General features: G+C 53.4%; 2 protein-coding genes across 5 annotated transcripts in view; both read right to left on the bottom strand.

The window, feature by feature from the left end:
- Window positions 1-1,149, bottom strand: part of SMURF1 (SMAD specific E3 ubiquitin protein ligase 1) — a 47,554-nt gene extending 46,405 nt beyond the window's left edge. For all 4 annotated transcript variants that reach the window (XM_052772644.1, XM_052772645.1, XM_052772646.1 and 1 more), the window contains exon 1: window positions 894-1,149. In XM_052772644.1, the coding sequence (XP_052628604.1) occupies window positions 894-948 (55 nt within the window). In that variant the 5' untranslated portion in view covers window positions 949-1,149. The remainder of the gene's footprint in view (window positions 1-893) is intronic.
- A 4,070-nt stretch (window positions 1,150-5,219) lies between these two features.
- On the bottom strand, window positions 5,220-13,964 carry KPNA7 (karyopherin subunit alpha 7). The gene is made up of 10 exons (XM_052773357.1): window positions 13,731-13,964; window positions 12,894-13,031; window positions 12,253-12,338; window positions 10,509-10,777; window positions 9,916-9,998; window positions 8,472-8,735; window positions 7,872-8,105; window positions 7,348-7,530; window positions 6,508-6,657; window positions 5,220-5,433 (listed from the first exon to the last, which is right to left on the bottom strand). Exons 1-10 carry the CDS (start codon window positions 13,794-13,796, stop codon window positions 5,353-5,355), a joined length of 1,554 nt encoding a protein of 517 aa, XP_052629317.1. The 5' UTR covers window positions 13,797-13,964; the 3' UTR covers window positions 5,220-5,352.
- Window positions 13,965-14,189: the final 225 nt, after the last annotated feature.

Below are 14,189 nucleotides of genomic sequence, written 5' to 3'. Positions count from 1 at the left end.
AAAAAGCAACTAAATGCACGTTTTGCCATTAGCAACCGAGTCGTCTGTGGTACATGGGAGGCTGGGGGGGTTTATTAACTAAAGCGAAGCAAGGCAAATTACGAAAGGCTTCGCTGAAAGCCAGTCTGTGGGAGAGGTGGCCCTGGAAACCCTCCTGGGGAAGGGGTGTTGAGGAGACCCCAGGAAGGGGCAGGGTGGCCTGGCTTGCTGGAATGGGGTGGGTGGGGGTTTACACAGGGACCCCCCCCCCCAAAGTGGAAGGTGCAGAAAAGACCCCAGGAAGGGGCGAGGTGCTCTGGCTTGCTGGAAGGGGGGGACACAAGGATCACCCCCCACGGGGAAGGTGCAGAAGAGACCCCAGGAAGGGGCATGGTGCTGGGGGGGGCGGATGTGTGTGTGTCACAGGGACCCCCCCCATGGGGGAAGGTGCAGAAGAGACCCCAGAAGGGACAGGGTGCCCCGGCCTGCTGGAAGGAGAGGGGGGGACAGGGACACCCCCTCCTCAAAAAGCCCCCCCCCCCCCCAAATTTATGTCAGCCCAAGAGGGCCAAAGCAGCTGGTGGAGTTCACACTTGGGGGGGGGGGGGGGGGGGAGAGAAAAAAATATAAATAAGTAAGAATTAAGAAAGGCTCCACCGGGCCACGGAGGTGGAAGCGGGACTGAAAAAAACCCACAAAACCGGCGGATAAAAGTTAAGTAACGATCGGAGGTCGGTCGCGGCCTCCCCCCCCCTCCGCCTTGGGCCCGGTCTCCCCTCCCCTCACGCCGTCAGGCCGGGGAGGGGGCTGCCGCCCCCTCCCCGGCCTGACGGCGTGAGGGGAGGGGAGACCGGGCCCCAGGAGAGGTGGGGGGGGGCCCACGGATACACCCAACGTCGCCGCCGCCCCGTTACCTGTGAGGCGGATCTTGATGCTGGAACCGTTCCGGCGTGTACCGGGATTCGACATCGCGCCGGGAAACGGCGGCAACGCCGAGATCAACCGGCAGCCCTAAGCACCGACCTCCCCATGCGGACCAGCCCGTTCGTTTCGATGCCGTTAATCTCCGGCCTCCCCGTTCCGCCGCTCGCCTCAGTCACCGTCGTCGTCGCCACCGCCGCCGCCACAGACCGACGCGCCCGCCCGGCCCGGCCCGGCCGCGGAGAAGCGCGCTGGCCACGCCCACACCCCCCGCCCAGCGTACGCCGGGAGGGTGGTGACGTCAGCGCGCGGCGCGGCGCGGCTACACCGAGCCGCCATCATGGGAAGGTCGGAGGGTGGGTGGGACGCATGCGCAGGAGGATCACGCTTTGGGGGGTGTAGCGCCCCCTGGAGGCGGGGGGGGGGAGGGGGTTGGGGTGACATGGCGGAGGGGGGTGACAGAGGGTGAATGGGGGGGCACGGGGGTGGCATGGAGGGTGAATAAGGGGGCCTGGGGGTGGAATGGAGGGTGTATCAGCGGTCCCAGGGGTGCACGGGGGGGGGCGTACAGGGCTGGCATGGAAGGTGGCATAGGGGTGACATAGCTGTGGCACGGAGGGTATTTAGGGGTGCATGGGGGGGGGCAACATGCAGGGTGTCGTTGGAGTGGCATGGAGGGTGATAGAGGTGCGTGGGGGTACTTCGGGGTGGCGTGGTGGGTGTATAGGAGCGCGTGGGGTGACGTGGCACTCAGGGTGGCATGGAGGGTGAAGAGGGGTGCCATGGAAGATGGCATGGGGTGACCTGGCGGTGGCAGGGAAGGGGTATGAATGCGTGCGCATCAACGCCCACAGCCCTGGGCAGCTGGGACCACCGGCGCAGTCCCCAGGCCCCGCTCTGGATGGTCCCCATGTCCCCCACCTTGCAGGATAACGGCCACAACTTCAGGTGCTGCTGCCCGCCAGCTCCACCGTGCCCCATCCCTCCATCCTTCTCATGACCCAACCCCAGCTATTGATTTATGAACTGCCAAAAAAACCCTCAAAGTATCCCATAAACCAGCCCTCCCACTCCCACCAGAAATGAAATGATATTCAATGGAAGAATCCCTAAATCCAGAACCCCTCCAGAGGCACGAGCATCATCCCGGCTCCCCATATGGAGGCGAACCTTGGGGCCAGCCTTGCTTCACGCCGAGCAGCTGAGGCTGGGCTGGGCTGTCTGCTCCGGTGCATGCCGAGGGTACCCGCGGCCCGGCACAAGTACTAAATACCTGGCTTTTATTTCTTTGCTCTCCCCACCCCCTTCCCAGGGGCAAGAGGAGGAAAAAGCCTTTCCCCGTAATTTCCAGGGAGAAAGCAAAATAGCAATGGAAAAGAGGGGAAAGCCTCAAGGATTTATGGCCAAGCATCAGGTGCAGCAGCAGACCTGGAAGCTCAGGTGGTGCTTTTCACCATCCAAATTCTTCCTTAAAATCCCCCTCCCCAGCCTTCCCCTGCCCTGCAGCACTAACCTGGCTTGGTCCCCACACCGGGATGCTGCCCATCCCAGGCAGACCCCTGCCTCCTGCCCAGCCGAACGTGCCCAAAGCCATCTATCTCTCCCACCTCCTCTTCCTTCTCACCAACCATCAGTTTTTGGCTCACGTAGCTCCCCAAACTGGCACCCACGGGCTCTGGGTTTGCAGCCTCAGGGACAGCCACAGAAACCCCCTTCTGCAAAGCCAGACCCAGGTAACAAGTCTGCACGGTGCTGAGGAGGCTGCGGGGTGCACCCGTGGTGGTAGGAAACGAACAATTAGGCATAAAAGTGCTTTAGAAGAGACCCTGCTTCATATGCATAAATTAATTGGGTCCTAATTTGGGGCAAACAGGCCACCGCTGGCACTGGCAGCACCTTTTCCAGCTCTCCAGCAACGTGGGGACCGAGCAGCCATCACCGTGCTCCTCTGGGGTTAGGATGCAGGATGTTTAATTAGAAAAACTACCTTTTTTGTGCATCTCTAGAGGGAGGTTGAGCTGCCCTGGGGAAGCAGCACAGCAGCATCTCCCCCTCGCTGGTCCCCACAGATGCCCCATCCCATCCCACCAGGAGTAGTGGGTGGCTCCAATCCCCCGGAGCAAAGCACCGAAGCCAAAATTGCCTCGGCGGCTGCTGCCTGCGCCCCGGGCAGGAGAGCCAGGGCCAGCAGTGATCAGAGGAGAGCAGCTCCAATTAACCAGGCAAGCAGACGCCTGTAGGTCTCTCACACGCCCAGGACGCAGCAACAGGCAGGTACAGCCCAGCGGCCTCGCCGTTCCAGCGGGCATCGGTCCCGGTTCTCTGGCCGCCGTGGGATGACAGCGGCGGTGCCGCCCCAAACACCTCCTCCGCTTTGCTTGCCCTGCGGCGCAGGACGGTAAGCACATACCTATACTCTTAAGAAAAGGGGCATGTTTTTCCCTCCGTTGCATTCAGGGCTACAGGGACACTATTTTATTGCACCTTAAGGATGCGAGAGTGGAAGCGAGCAGCTTTGGTCCTTGGTCCCAGGGCTCTGCGTAACACCATCTACCGCAGGCTTATGTCCAGCACATGCAGGAGAGCGGGAAAAAAGTCAAATAGCTCTGCCCTTTTTCTTTTTAGCTTGCTTTTAGTCAGCAGAGCATCAGCAAACAGCAACCCTGGTGCCCAAGCACCCGTAAGGGACAGCCCTGCTCAACTGTAGGAAAAGCCACGTGGGATGCCCAGTGCTGGACCACGATCCAAAGTCAGGGCGGCCGCACGGACCCCAGCTCCGGTCTGCGTCTCCATTTACACTGAGGAAGCACCTGCCTCAGATTCGTTTTACCTGGTGAAATCTGACCATTTCCAGATGCCATATCAGCCTTGTCAGCAGCAGCATGCTACAGGAAAGCACACACAGCTGAGCCAGAGCCCTTTGTGTTAACCCATGGGCACAAGTAAAAGATTTTCACAGGCACTTGTTTCAGTTGCATGTTCGGGCATTGCTTTATTGCAGTTTTAAGTACATAGTTTTGGATCCAAGAAATAAAAACCAAGCAGCACTTTGCGATTCATCAGTTCCAGCATTTTAGTATTAAATAAGCGATACCCAGCTCTGGCACACACCATCAGGGCTGCACCCCTCCTTACAGGGCACAGAACGCAACCAGGCTTTAACTACCAACTCCCTTTTTCCTAGGTGGCCTGGAGGAGAAATGCATAAATCCTCTGATGAAAAGATCCAGGGTGGAGGAAGAAGTTCTGCTTCCTGGAGAGGTTTTCCCTTCAGATTAAGTTACCTGTCACATCACCTCCCACTGCATCTGAGGAAGCAAAGCCCTGAACCCAGCCAGGGTCATTTTGAAGAGTCAACCCCCCCCCAGAGCAAGGAGAAGGAAGCTGCCACCCCCATCTTGTGTTGAGCAAAGCCCCTGAGATAGCTTCAAACTCTGGGGACTGAAAGGTACTAAGCAGAACCTTCCACAATCCATCAGCACTACAAAGATGGAGCAGTATCCAGCAGCTTGTTGTGAACCTGCAACACATAACATTTGTGCAACGCATCTGCTAGCAGAGCGGTGCATATAGCTGCAGGGATGGATGCAGGGCACCGGAGCTTGCTGCAAGCTGGACTCAAGAGCCACATCAACTCCATCCTTGCCTTCAGTTCAGCCTGCAGATAGAGGCCAAAGTTGGAGGGCTTGGAGAGGGAGGACTCCTCTCAGCAAGGGGCAGTGACTGACATGCCATGGAAACCTGAAATACAGGTCCTCAATATTAAAGGGCAGCTCTAGATCAATGGGCTCCAGGCTAGTGGATAGCATCTGGGAAGCTGCAGTGGGAAGCGAGTTTCTTTCTCCTACTGCAATAGTTGCCTCCGACACAGCCTTCCTGCTAAAGAACCAGCATTTGTTCAGCAGCTCCTGTGTCCAGACCCCAATAATTCCACAGGGAGTGGAGCAGCACACATAGGGGTGACAGTGACCCACCTTCCCCTGGCCAATTATCCTTCTCTGCTAGAAGGATGTCCTCTCACAGAAGTGGTTTCACCTGCAGAAGGGTGGAAACACCTTCTGAATAGCTTTTCAGAGCTGCTTCAGCCACTCCAAGTCAAGCCTAGAAGTTTCAGCACAAGCACCAAGACCAACTGAATTTGGTGGTAACACCCTGCTCTCCAGCAGCTTAATGCAGTTAGGGAGTTTCTGGCTGTGCTTTCCACCCAGAAAACATGGCCAGGACTCCAAAACACTTCTGCAGGGCCTTAAGACACTATGGAAAAAAGTCTATACTATTTGCAACAGCAGCTTATAAGGGGGAAAAAAAAAAGGCAAGAATTACAAAGCCAGAAGTGCAATTTATTGACAAGTTTCAAAAGTAAAAAGACTCAGCATGTTTGCTCCTCTTGGTTTAGATGTCTGAGCTCTACCAAGACACCTCCACCCACCAGAGCTGTGTAGTGCTTCATCTTCAGAAGTTGAAGTCTTGCTTCTCCACTGAGAAATCATATAGTCCATCTTGGCCAGTCCCAGGCTGCAGATCTGGATTTTCCTAGGAGGAGGTTGATAGCCATCAGTTAAACATTCTGCATCTTAATAAACCTAAGCTTTTTGCACTAGCATTTGCCTGAAGCTTTTTTTACAGCAGCTTACCATTTTATTCTTGTTTTAAAAAAACTCTGCTGCTGTAACAAGCTGTTAAGATCAGCTTGACTCTAACAGGACCCTTGGAGACCAGATCAGATCCTCTTGTCCTTTACAGCACACTTTGCAGCATCCCTGCATCTCGCACACAAAAAGCAGCCAAGATTACAGGCTCAGACACCAGAGGTAGAAGAAAAGAGCGGCTGGAGTGGCAGAACTCACTCCAATTAAATAGCCTGCTTGGAACAGCAACAAGCCAGGACTGCTTTGGAGAGATATTCCCCCTGGCATCCAGCCCCTCAGGCAGGTGCCGGTGTGTAGGAGAGCATCCTCCACACCCTTTCGCAGGGACATCCTACAGACCCTGTTCTGGGCAAAGGACTACAACAGACATTTGCTCCCTGCTGCTGCAGTTCACATCTAGACTGAGCCGCGGCTCCAAGACCTGCCAAACTGCTAAGCCTCTTCCCTGATGTTTCCTCATCTGTGAGACTAAGGCTAGGACCAAGCATGGCATCTGTGACAGTCATGGGACTCTTGCAACTGCTAGCTGGTGTCCTATCCTCTTTTTCCATAAGTTCATTAGCATGAGAAGGGTCAAGTAATCCAAATGCAACCTGAGCACGGTTATCAGCTGAGTAGGAGGCTTCCATTCATAGTGACAAGCTAGCTCAGCTCCAAAGGAGGAAACTTCTCCACATTTGGTATTCATATCAGCAACTGCAGTAACTCCAGCTGATGCCAGTTTAAATTCCAGCAGCAAGATGCTATCAAGGCATCCATATCTGTTGTGCAACTCATCAGCTGACAACTCAGAGCTTTTACAGACCTTTAAAAGCAACTGGAACAAGCTACAGGGACTACTCTAGTCATGTAGAGGTCTCCTTCCAATAGCCTGTTTCAGCACCCTTAAAGTCTGTGCTTCATTCCAGTGTGTAATAGCTTCATGTTTGCAGAGGAGAAACAGCAAGAGCTCACATACCTCACCAGAAAAGTATTTCTCTATGATATTCAGTGCAGCTTGGTAGACCATGTTGTTTTCATGAGTCTGCAAGGCTTCAATTTTCTCCAGACCATCAAACTCTTCCACCAGCAGACACAACTTTTCTGTCTCTCCCAGCTTCTCAGCTGCCTGTACCATCAGATAACCAAGCAGGAAAATACAACCTTACATCAGTAACAGGTCTGAGAAGGTCTTTACTGTAAGACCCTGATCTACAAGTCAAAGGACCACAGTCCCTACCTGATCCCAGGGATATGACTACTATGTATATGAAACATCAGTCCCTGCTGGGATTACTGCACAGTGGCTTGACTGCCAACCAAACAAGTTAGCCAAACCCTACTCAGTCACATCCACACACTGAGAAGGAGCAGGTGTGACCTGCCACCCAGAATTTCATTTGCAAAAGCCATTTCACTGGTTCAAAGGTGCTACAAGAAACAGGCTTTCAAGCGAGAGGCACATATACATCAGCTGGCAGGGAGCCAAGCTGAGATGCCCCCAGGACCACTTGATTTCTCTGCAGCTGCATTTCTGCAAGACCTTCACCTCTGTCCAGCTCAGGGCTTAACACATAACCTCTTTTCCTTTCCAGAAGGAGACTAAAGTCACAAAAGGGGAAGACAAACACTTTGGGAACTTAATCTTGTCAGGCCCTTTGGACAACCCAAGAGTGTTCAAGAACAAGTTAGACAACATGAAGTCTACCTCTTACTCCTGCAAGATCAGCAGCTGCTGTTCTAACCACACAATGTAAGCATTCAGCTCACACCTTGCTGCTCTTTTGGAGAAGGAATGCCAAGAGATGGGAGATCTTACCAGGAAGAGATTTGAAATGGTATCCAGGATGACCAGGATAGTTTTGCTGTCTTTGGCCAAGAGCAGGTTGAGCAGAGGTTTGAGGACCCCAGACTGGACCAGCTCCACCACCTGCTCCACAGTACCTCCTGTCGTGAAGTTGGCCACTGCCCACACAGCCTCCTTCTGAGCTTTGAAGTCCCCCTGGAAGAGCAGCACAGTGAAGGCACTCCCAAGCTTTAGCATCCCTCTGAGATCAGTGTGAGGTGAGGATAGCTATTTCCCTTTTATTCAGCTTGGGCTGACCCACCTTTCCCAGCACTGAGTGATGGGTGGACACCTAGCAGAGCTACAAGAACAGCTCCAAGCCATGCTTTCACACAGGCGTACTCACAAGTCTGAGTGCCCAGGCTCTCAACAGCCTTGAAGCAGATTGCTCAGGTGGGCACACGCCAAGTGCTTCACAAACGAGGCATCATGGACCTCACGAACCTCAGCATTGCTTCTGCAGCAGCTGGACATGCAGCTCCGCACCCATCCCTTACCTTATCGAGCAGCTCCACCAGAGGTGGCAATAACCCACAGGTGATGAGTTGCTGGATCTGCCGGCAAGGACCTGCTGCAATGTTACTGAGTGTCCACGCGGCTTCCTTCTGTATAGTTGGCTTTGCATGTCGCAGGAGACTGGGCAGGACAGCCAAGACACCAGCATCAATAGCTGCCTGGGTCTGCTCATCAGTCCCTGTGACTACATTCCCAATGGCACGGAGAGCTGGAGTCTAGACAGAGATTAAAAGGAGATGAGGAGAATCCTTACCTCAAGGGATACATGCCAGAAAGTCCAGTGAGATCCCTCACTAAGTGCTTGATCCTTCAAATAAGGAAAGCATTGTGGGTGATTACTGTTGTATTTACAGATCTATTGTCCTCCTATTTTGCTCTAAGCTGCTTTACAGTCTCCATCCAGTCTGCCAGCCACAGCAAGCTGGAACAGAGCTGTGGCTTGACCAACAACCAAGTAGTACTGCCATCTGAGGAGACAGCAGACCACACTAGCCACTTATAGTACAGACACATGCCTTCCCTCTCTTCAGATGTTCCTCCATGAAGGGACCAGAGGCTGGAGATTGCTGATTGTTTCTTACCATAACAATCAATTCTGGGCTGGCCATGAGTCCCACTAGCCTTGGGAGAATCCCTGTATCCACCACAATTTGGATGCGATCGTTGGAGCCATCTGTCAGATAGGAAACAGCCCAGCAGGAGTCAGAAATTATTTCCTTGTCCTCATGTTCCATGAGGCAGGTGAGGACTGGCAGCATCTTCTTCACCGCATCCAGGCAAGGGTAGGGGTTCTTGTTCCTACAGAGGTTTGACAGTGTCCATGTGATGTTCCTCAGGAATCCAACCTGAAACACAAGGGAGCTGTAAGACTCTCACTGCAGTAACAAGTGAGGAAGAGGTAGCACCCTGGTCCCTACAGCTCAGAGATGTTATCCAGTAGCCAGAAGCTGAAGGGACACAAAACAGGTGACTAAAACAGTAGATTCACCCCCTCCCTCCCTCCCCAATACTAAGTTCCAATAACTTCAGCTCTAGTGGTGTGACAAGCTACTATGACTAAAAAAAGGTGCCAAACAGCTTACTTGCTGGGTCCCTGGGACAAGTTACAGAGCATTCTTCAGACACAATCAGGAATTTGTTTTTTAATACTAGCATTATTAAATATTAGCAGCTCATTGTTCTAGAGTAGGGCCCCTCAAGGATTTGATTAAGTTGCATCATTCAGACAGTTCATCCCAATAAGGATGCTCCCAGGAGAGCAGTGGAGCTACATCGAAAGCATTGCAGCTACCAAGGCGTGTGTGTATATATGAACTGGTGCTTTGTCATGTTTCTTCCACATGGCTCCCTAAGAGGAGGCAAGGGTGAGCTGGGCTAGGAACAGAGCAGTGAGAAAAGTTGATTATTTTTAAAAACATCTTGCAATGTAAACTCACAGAAGGCCTAGAGGGTGTTTTCTTAATGCTAGCCTGAAAGGCCCTAGTTATGCCTAAAGGCTACAGCTTCCACCGCACCCAGGGGTGGGAAATCTGGAGGCATTGGTACTGCTGTTACAGCCTGAGAGCTTCTCAGTCCACCTTATGCTTCTCTGAGAAGGTCCTTCTCCCCCAGAGACCAAGAAAGCAGTGGGGCAGGCAACATTGCAGAAGGGCAGAGATAAGCCACAAACCCAACAGTTTAGAGCTACCCAAAAAGCAGCAGGAAGAAGCTTGAAGGGCAAGTTCAGCCCTTCCACATGCATATGCAAGTCTACCTTGCACCAGTTTCATCTTATTCCCAGCTTGAGGTGGCCAAAGCTGGATAGGAAAGCTAAGACTAGAAGACATCACATTGACTCGAAGACTGTCTGCTTGGCATCCCCGGCTTTGTATATAGCTGAGAGGCAGGGTCATTAAAAGCAGTTAGGACAGGGTCTCATTCAATTATACAAACAGCTTGTGGTTTATAAGGCAGATGATAGACCACCATTCACCCATTACCCAAGTGATTAAGAGCTGTTAAGTCAAGAAAATGAAGGTTATTTACTGGAGTCACAGGTGACACCAGAGCCAGCAAGGGAGGAATCACATTGCAATTGATAAGAGCATCCCTGTACAGAGGACCATCACCTGTAGAGATGAAAAAGGGTTGTTTATTGCATCTGCCCAAGTCACAAGACAGTCAACATCAAATAGCAATCAGACCTGCAGGCACAGGCCAGGGCTGGGTATCTGGGCTCACTCACCAGCCACACACCATTAAATATTTTCAGGTGGGGAGGATTTTCCAGGTAGACTGGAGTGCCATCATGGCTAGCTTGTGGCAGGCTAACCAGACATGACCCATTCTGTTCTCCCTACCAACAATACTAGTGGGTTAGACCATCCCAGCAGGATGGAGTCTTGCACTTGGCTTTGGCCAAAATCCTCTTGCAGAACCAACACGGGGTCTCAAAGGCTGCCAGGCCACATGAAGGGACTGAAGGGCTAAGGGTTTCAATAGGGGCAGCATCTTGGAGACAAAGCTGCAGGGAGACATGGCTATCTTGAGGAGCACCAATATTTTTAGCTCCCCAGCACTGGCTTGGGCAGTGACCCCTCTGCACATCCCTAAGCCCAGTCCTGGAGACCTCTGCTTACCTGCGACATTGCCCAGTGCCCACACAGCCTGCTCGCTGATGTGCATGTGCGGGGAGGACAGGAGGGAGATGAAGGCTGGGATGGCACCTCCTTCCACCACCGCCCTGGTGTGGTCAGAGGTGCCAGAGGCAATGTTAGTCAGTGCCCAGGCTGCTTCGAACTGCAAAGGAGCATTGTCAGCATGGGTCAGGAATTCAACCAGCCTGGGGATGATCCCCAGCTCGATGATCTGATTGATAGGAGGGTCCTTCTGCCTGGACAGCATTCTTCTGCAAGAGAGGAGAGCGCACAGCCTGCCATGAGAAGCCATGTGGTGCCGTGACAGACCATAATCCTGCGGCCACGTACAAGGCTGCGTGTGGCCTGCGAGGGAAGCAGCCCCTGTTAAGAGATGCTTGTTCAGCATCCCATGTCACCAAACCCTCTGGCAGAGGAGTTGCCATAGAGGCTTCTGCAGGAGACACATCTAAGATGCTGAAGCAACAGCAGTGTGTGTTAGAGTGCAATACTTCACACATCCTTTTGGGACCATGACAGCATTATTCCGTGCTCCCCACCTTGCAGGGGTTTGAGACAGTGAAAAAAAAAATCAATACCTGCAATTTGTTCTCTTACAGCCTGCAAGCCTGCCTCTGCTGCTCCCCAGCCCAGGAGCACTGGCCAGCCCCACACAGACCAGAGCTCACATTTTAAATGATTTTCCACAGACTGCTTTTCCAGCTGAAAACCAGAATCAGCAACTCCCTGCTGCTGTTCTGCCTCACACCAGCACAGAATCATGTGGAGCTGCCAGGGAGATGGGATCAGGGCATTGATCAAGTCAAAGAAAGCCAGAAAAAAAAATGCTTTCAGCCAGATCTGCTTTCCAGCCCAGTTCACAAGTGCTGGCAGAGGGTAGCAGGGAGGTGTGAACCCACAGCTCAGAGCTGCATTAGTGCTGCCACTGGTACCCCACCATGGCTCGGTGGGCTGTCAGGGCACCCTGGGTGCAGGCAGGCTTGGTTTGGGCAGGCAGGCAGCCAGCTCTGTGCTGCACAGCAGATTAGGGAGTTAGTCATGACATGCGCCTTCAGGAAGGGTCTGCTCTGGCCAGCCCCCAGTTAACATCTTGGGAGGAAAGCTTATGATCTGCTCACCACGAGCAGACACCCTCACAGCCATCGGGAACAGTGCTGGTCCCCCAGCATGGGGGCAGAGCACTGATGTGGCAGGTCAAGCCAGCCAAGGAAGCACCAGCAGCAATGCAGCCTCTCCTGGACCCCCAGGAGACATCCCTGCTGCCAGCTGGGTGATGGCACCCTGTGATCCCTCCTACCCACCCCCAGCTGGGGACAACCTTGCTCAGCTTTGACCCTTACAGAGCCAGGCTCCCCAGCCCTTGTCCTGCCCAAGCCTTTGGCACTTGATTTCTTGTAGGAACCAACACGATCCCTGCCCCAGCACAGGGACAGTGAGTGGGGGGCAGCTCCAGGGGCCACAGCCAAACCCTTGGTTAGGTCCAACAACCACACAGGTCCCTGCCACAAGCACTGCCCAGGACCACAGCAGAGCCAAGCAAGGCATCCAGGGCACAAAACAGGCACCAGCTGAGGTTCCTCAGGGCAGTTCAGGTTACCAGGCTCCTTCCCCCTTCATCAGCTCTTCAGAGAGCTCTTCTAACAGGAAGAAATGCCTTCTGCCAACAGGACCCACCACAGCTCCATCAGCCACCTCCCTCCCAGCGCAGAGCAGCCGGGCAGCATACCTGGTGGCCTGCGTAGCCTGCAGCTGCAGCTCAGTGTTGCTCCCATTCACAGCTTCAGCGATTTCCTCCAAGGACAGCTGAATAATCTGTGTCACAGGGAATGATTCAGAGTCAGATGGCAAGCCAGGACTCCCTCCAGTTTAATCTCTGCAGTCAATCAGCTGTCTAGACCCGAGTCAGTCACCACTTCATATCTAAGCAATGTCTATTCTTTATGCAATGCAGTTTCGAGATGAGGCAGAGGAAGAGAATCCACAAAAGCCTTCGAGGCAACTAATCCTTATAATCAAGCACAGAAAGAGTCACTGACACACCGTAATGGGCCTACAAACTCAGTAATTACCCCTCGCTGCACAGGGAGCCAGACAAGGAGCTTTGCCAGCTCCCAGCTAGCTGCAGCACCAGCCAGTTCTACCTGCCATCGAGGGAAGCCACATGGGACATCATCTCCATGCAAAGCAACGCTGAAAAAGTCTAGGCAGTCTAAAACACTCCCCAGCACTGGGCATGGTGATCAGGAATGGCACTGGCTATTTAACCCAGGTCACCCGAGCCAGACTTGGTAGTGGTCCAAGTAGATGATACCAACTGCACAGGCTGCAGCACTGATCCTGCCCAGGTGCAGAGCACCCAGCACTCACCTCATTTCTTTTGTCTTCTACTGGAGAGATATTCTCATCCATTAAACTGAATGAAATACTTCTGCGCTTGAGGATCTGCTCATCCTTCTTGGCCTTTCGCAGCTCAATGTTCACCTCCACTCTCTGCCTCCGCAGGGCCTGGAGGGGAGGAGAAGGACACCATCCCACCGGTGTCTGCATCACCCCATTCCCCCGAGGAGCTCATCTCTGCTCAGCTGTGTAACCCTCTGCCCCAAGTTCCCTACATGAGGAGTGCAGAGAGCCAGCAACTGCTCTCCTGCAGCTCCTTTGCTATGGCCTGGAGGGTTGTGTAGGAGATGGGACAGAGTAAAGCCTCTCACTTTGTGCCTCCCAAGGACATGGGCTGCTGGATGAACCAGCAACCAGTGGGTGTTTTTAAAAGTAGATTTGCTGAACCTGAAAGGCAAACCCTCATCTCCTCCACTGGTTTAAAGCAAGCTGACAGATCCCATGGTCTGACATCCCATACCAGCCTCCTCTCCGCAGGGATAACTGCTGCTGAGAGCTCAGCGGGCTGGGGCTGAACCATCTCCCTTCCCCAGCACATTCACTGGTGCAGCTCAGAGTCACCCACCCAAAACTCACGTCCCCCTTGCCTGTGCCACCACACTCCTCACCACCTCTCAAAAGCTAAGTGACCATCCCTGCTGGCAGAGCCACCCTCCCACCCCCATTTGCTACCCCGTACAGGTAGATTTGGGGACAATTGCCCTTCAGAAGCCTTCACGTCAGCTCCTGCCAACAGGCAAAGCCACTGTGGGCTCTGCCATCGTCCAAAGAGGATGGCACAGGCGGGTGGTGGAGGTGGGTACTTACAGCTGCATCCTTGCCCTTGTTCTTGAACTTCCTCATCCGCTCACTGTGCTCATTCACAACTGGCATCTTGGCAGGTTTGAGAGAAGTGCCAGCCGAAAGCCTTTACGTGCTTTTGGGGTTCAGAACAGAGCAGGGTCAGGTCACAACCACACCAGCAACATCCACCCCCATCCACAGAGGGGTCCCCTACTCCCACCAATAGCTTATGCCACACATTTTCTCCCCCACCTCCCCAGCACAAGGAGATGCTGGGGGTCCCCCTGCCCTAAGCAGGGCTCAGCAGGATCCTCACACACTGCAGCTGAGCCACTGAAATAAATGCAAGCACAAACTACCACTTAATACCAGGCTACAAAATTTACAGCTGCTGCTGTAATCCCAGGAGGGAGCTGGACACACCACTTCTCATTGTTATAGTAACACCACCTTCCTCCTGGTCTGGTCCCAGGGCTTTTAGTT

This window comes from Harpia harpyja, chromosome 21 (assembly GCF_026419915.1).
Source record: "Harpia harpyja isolate bHarHar1 chromosome 21, bHarHar1 primary haplotype, whole genome shotgun sequence".
NCBI lineage: Eukaryota > Metazoa > Chordata > Aves > Accipitriformes > Accipitridae > Harpia > Harpia harpyja.
The sequence above is the reverse complement of the archived record's forward strand: the minus strand, read 5'-3'. Positions and strand labels throughout refer to the sequence as shown.

Bases quoted from the DNA above. Each gene is read 5' to 3' on its own strand.
- KPNA7 (XM_052773357.1), bottom strand. From the start codon at position 13,796: ATGCCAGTTGTGAATGAGCACAGTGAGCGGATGAGGAAGTTCAAGAAC. The intron at 9,999-10,508 runs GTAAGCAGAGGT...TCATCTCTACAG, and splicing joins GGCACTGGGCAATGTCGCAG to GTGATGGTCCTCTGTACAGG. The intron at 8,106-8,471 runs GTAAGAAACAAT...ATCTCTGTCTAG, and splicing joins GCCCAGAATTGATTGTTATG to ACTCCAGCTCTCCGTGCCAT.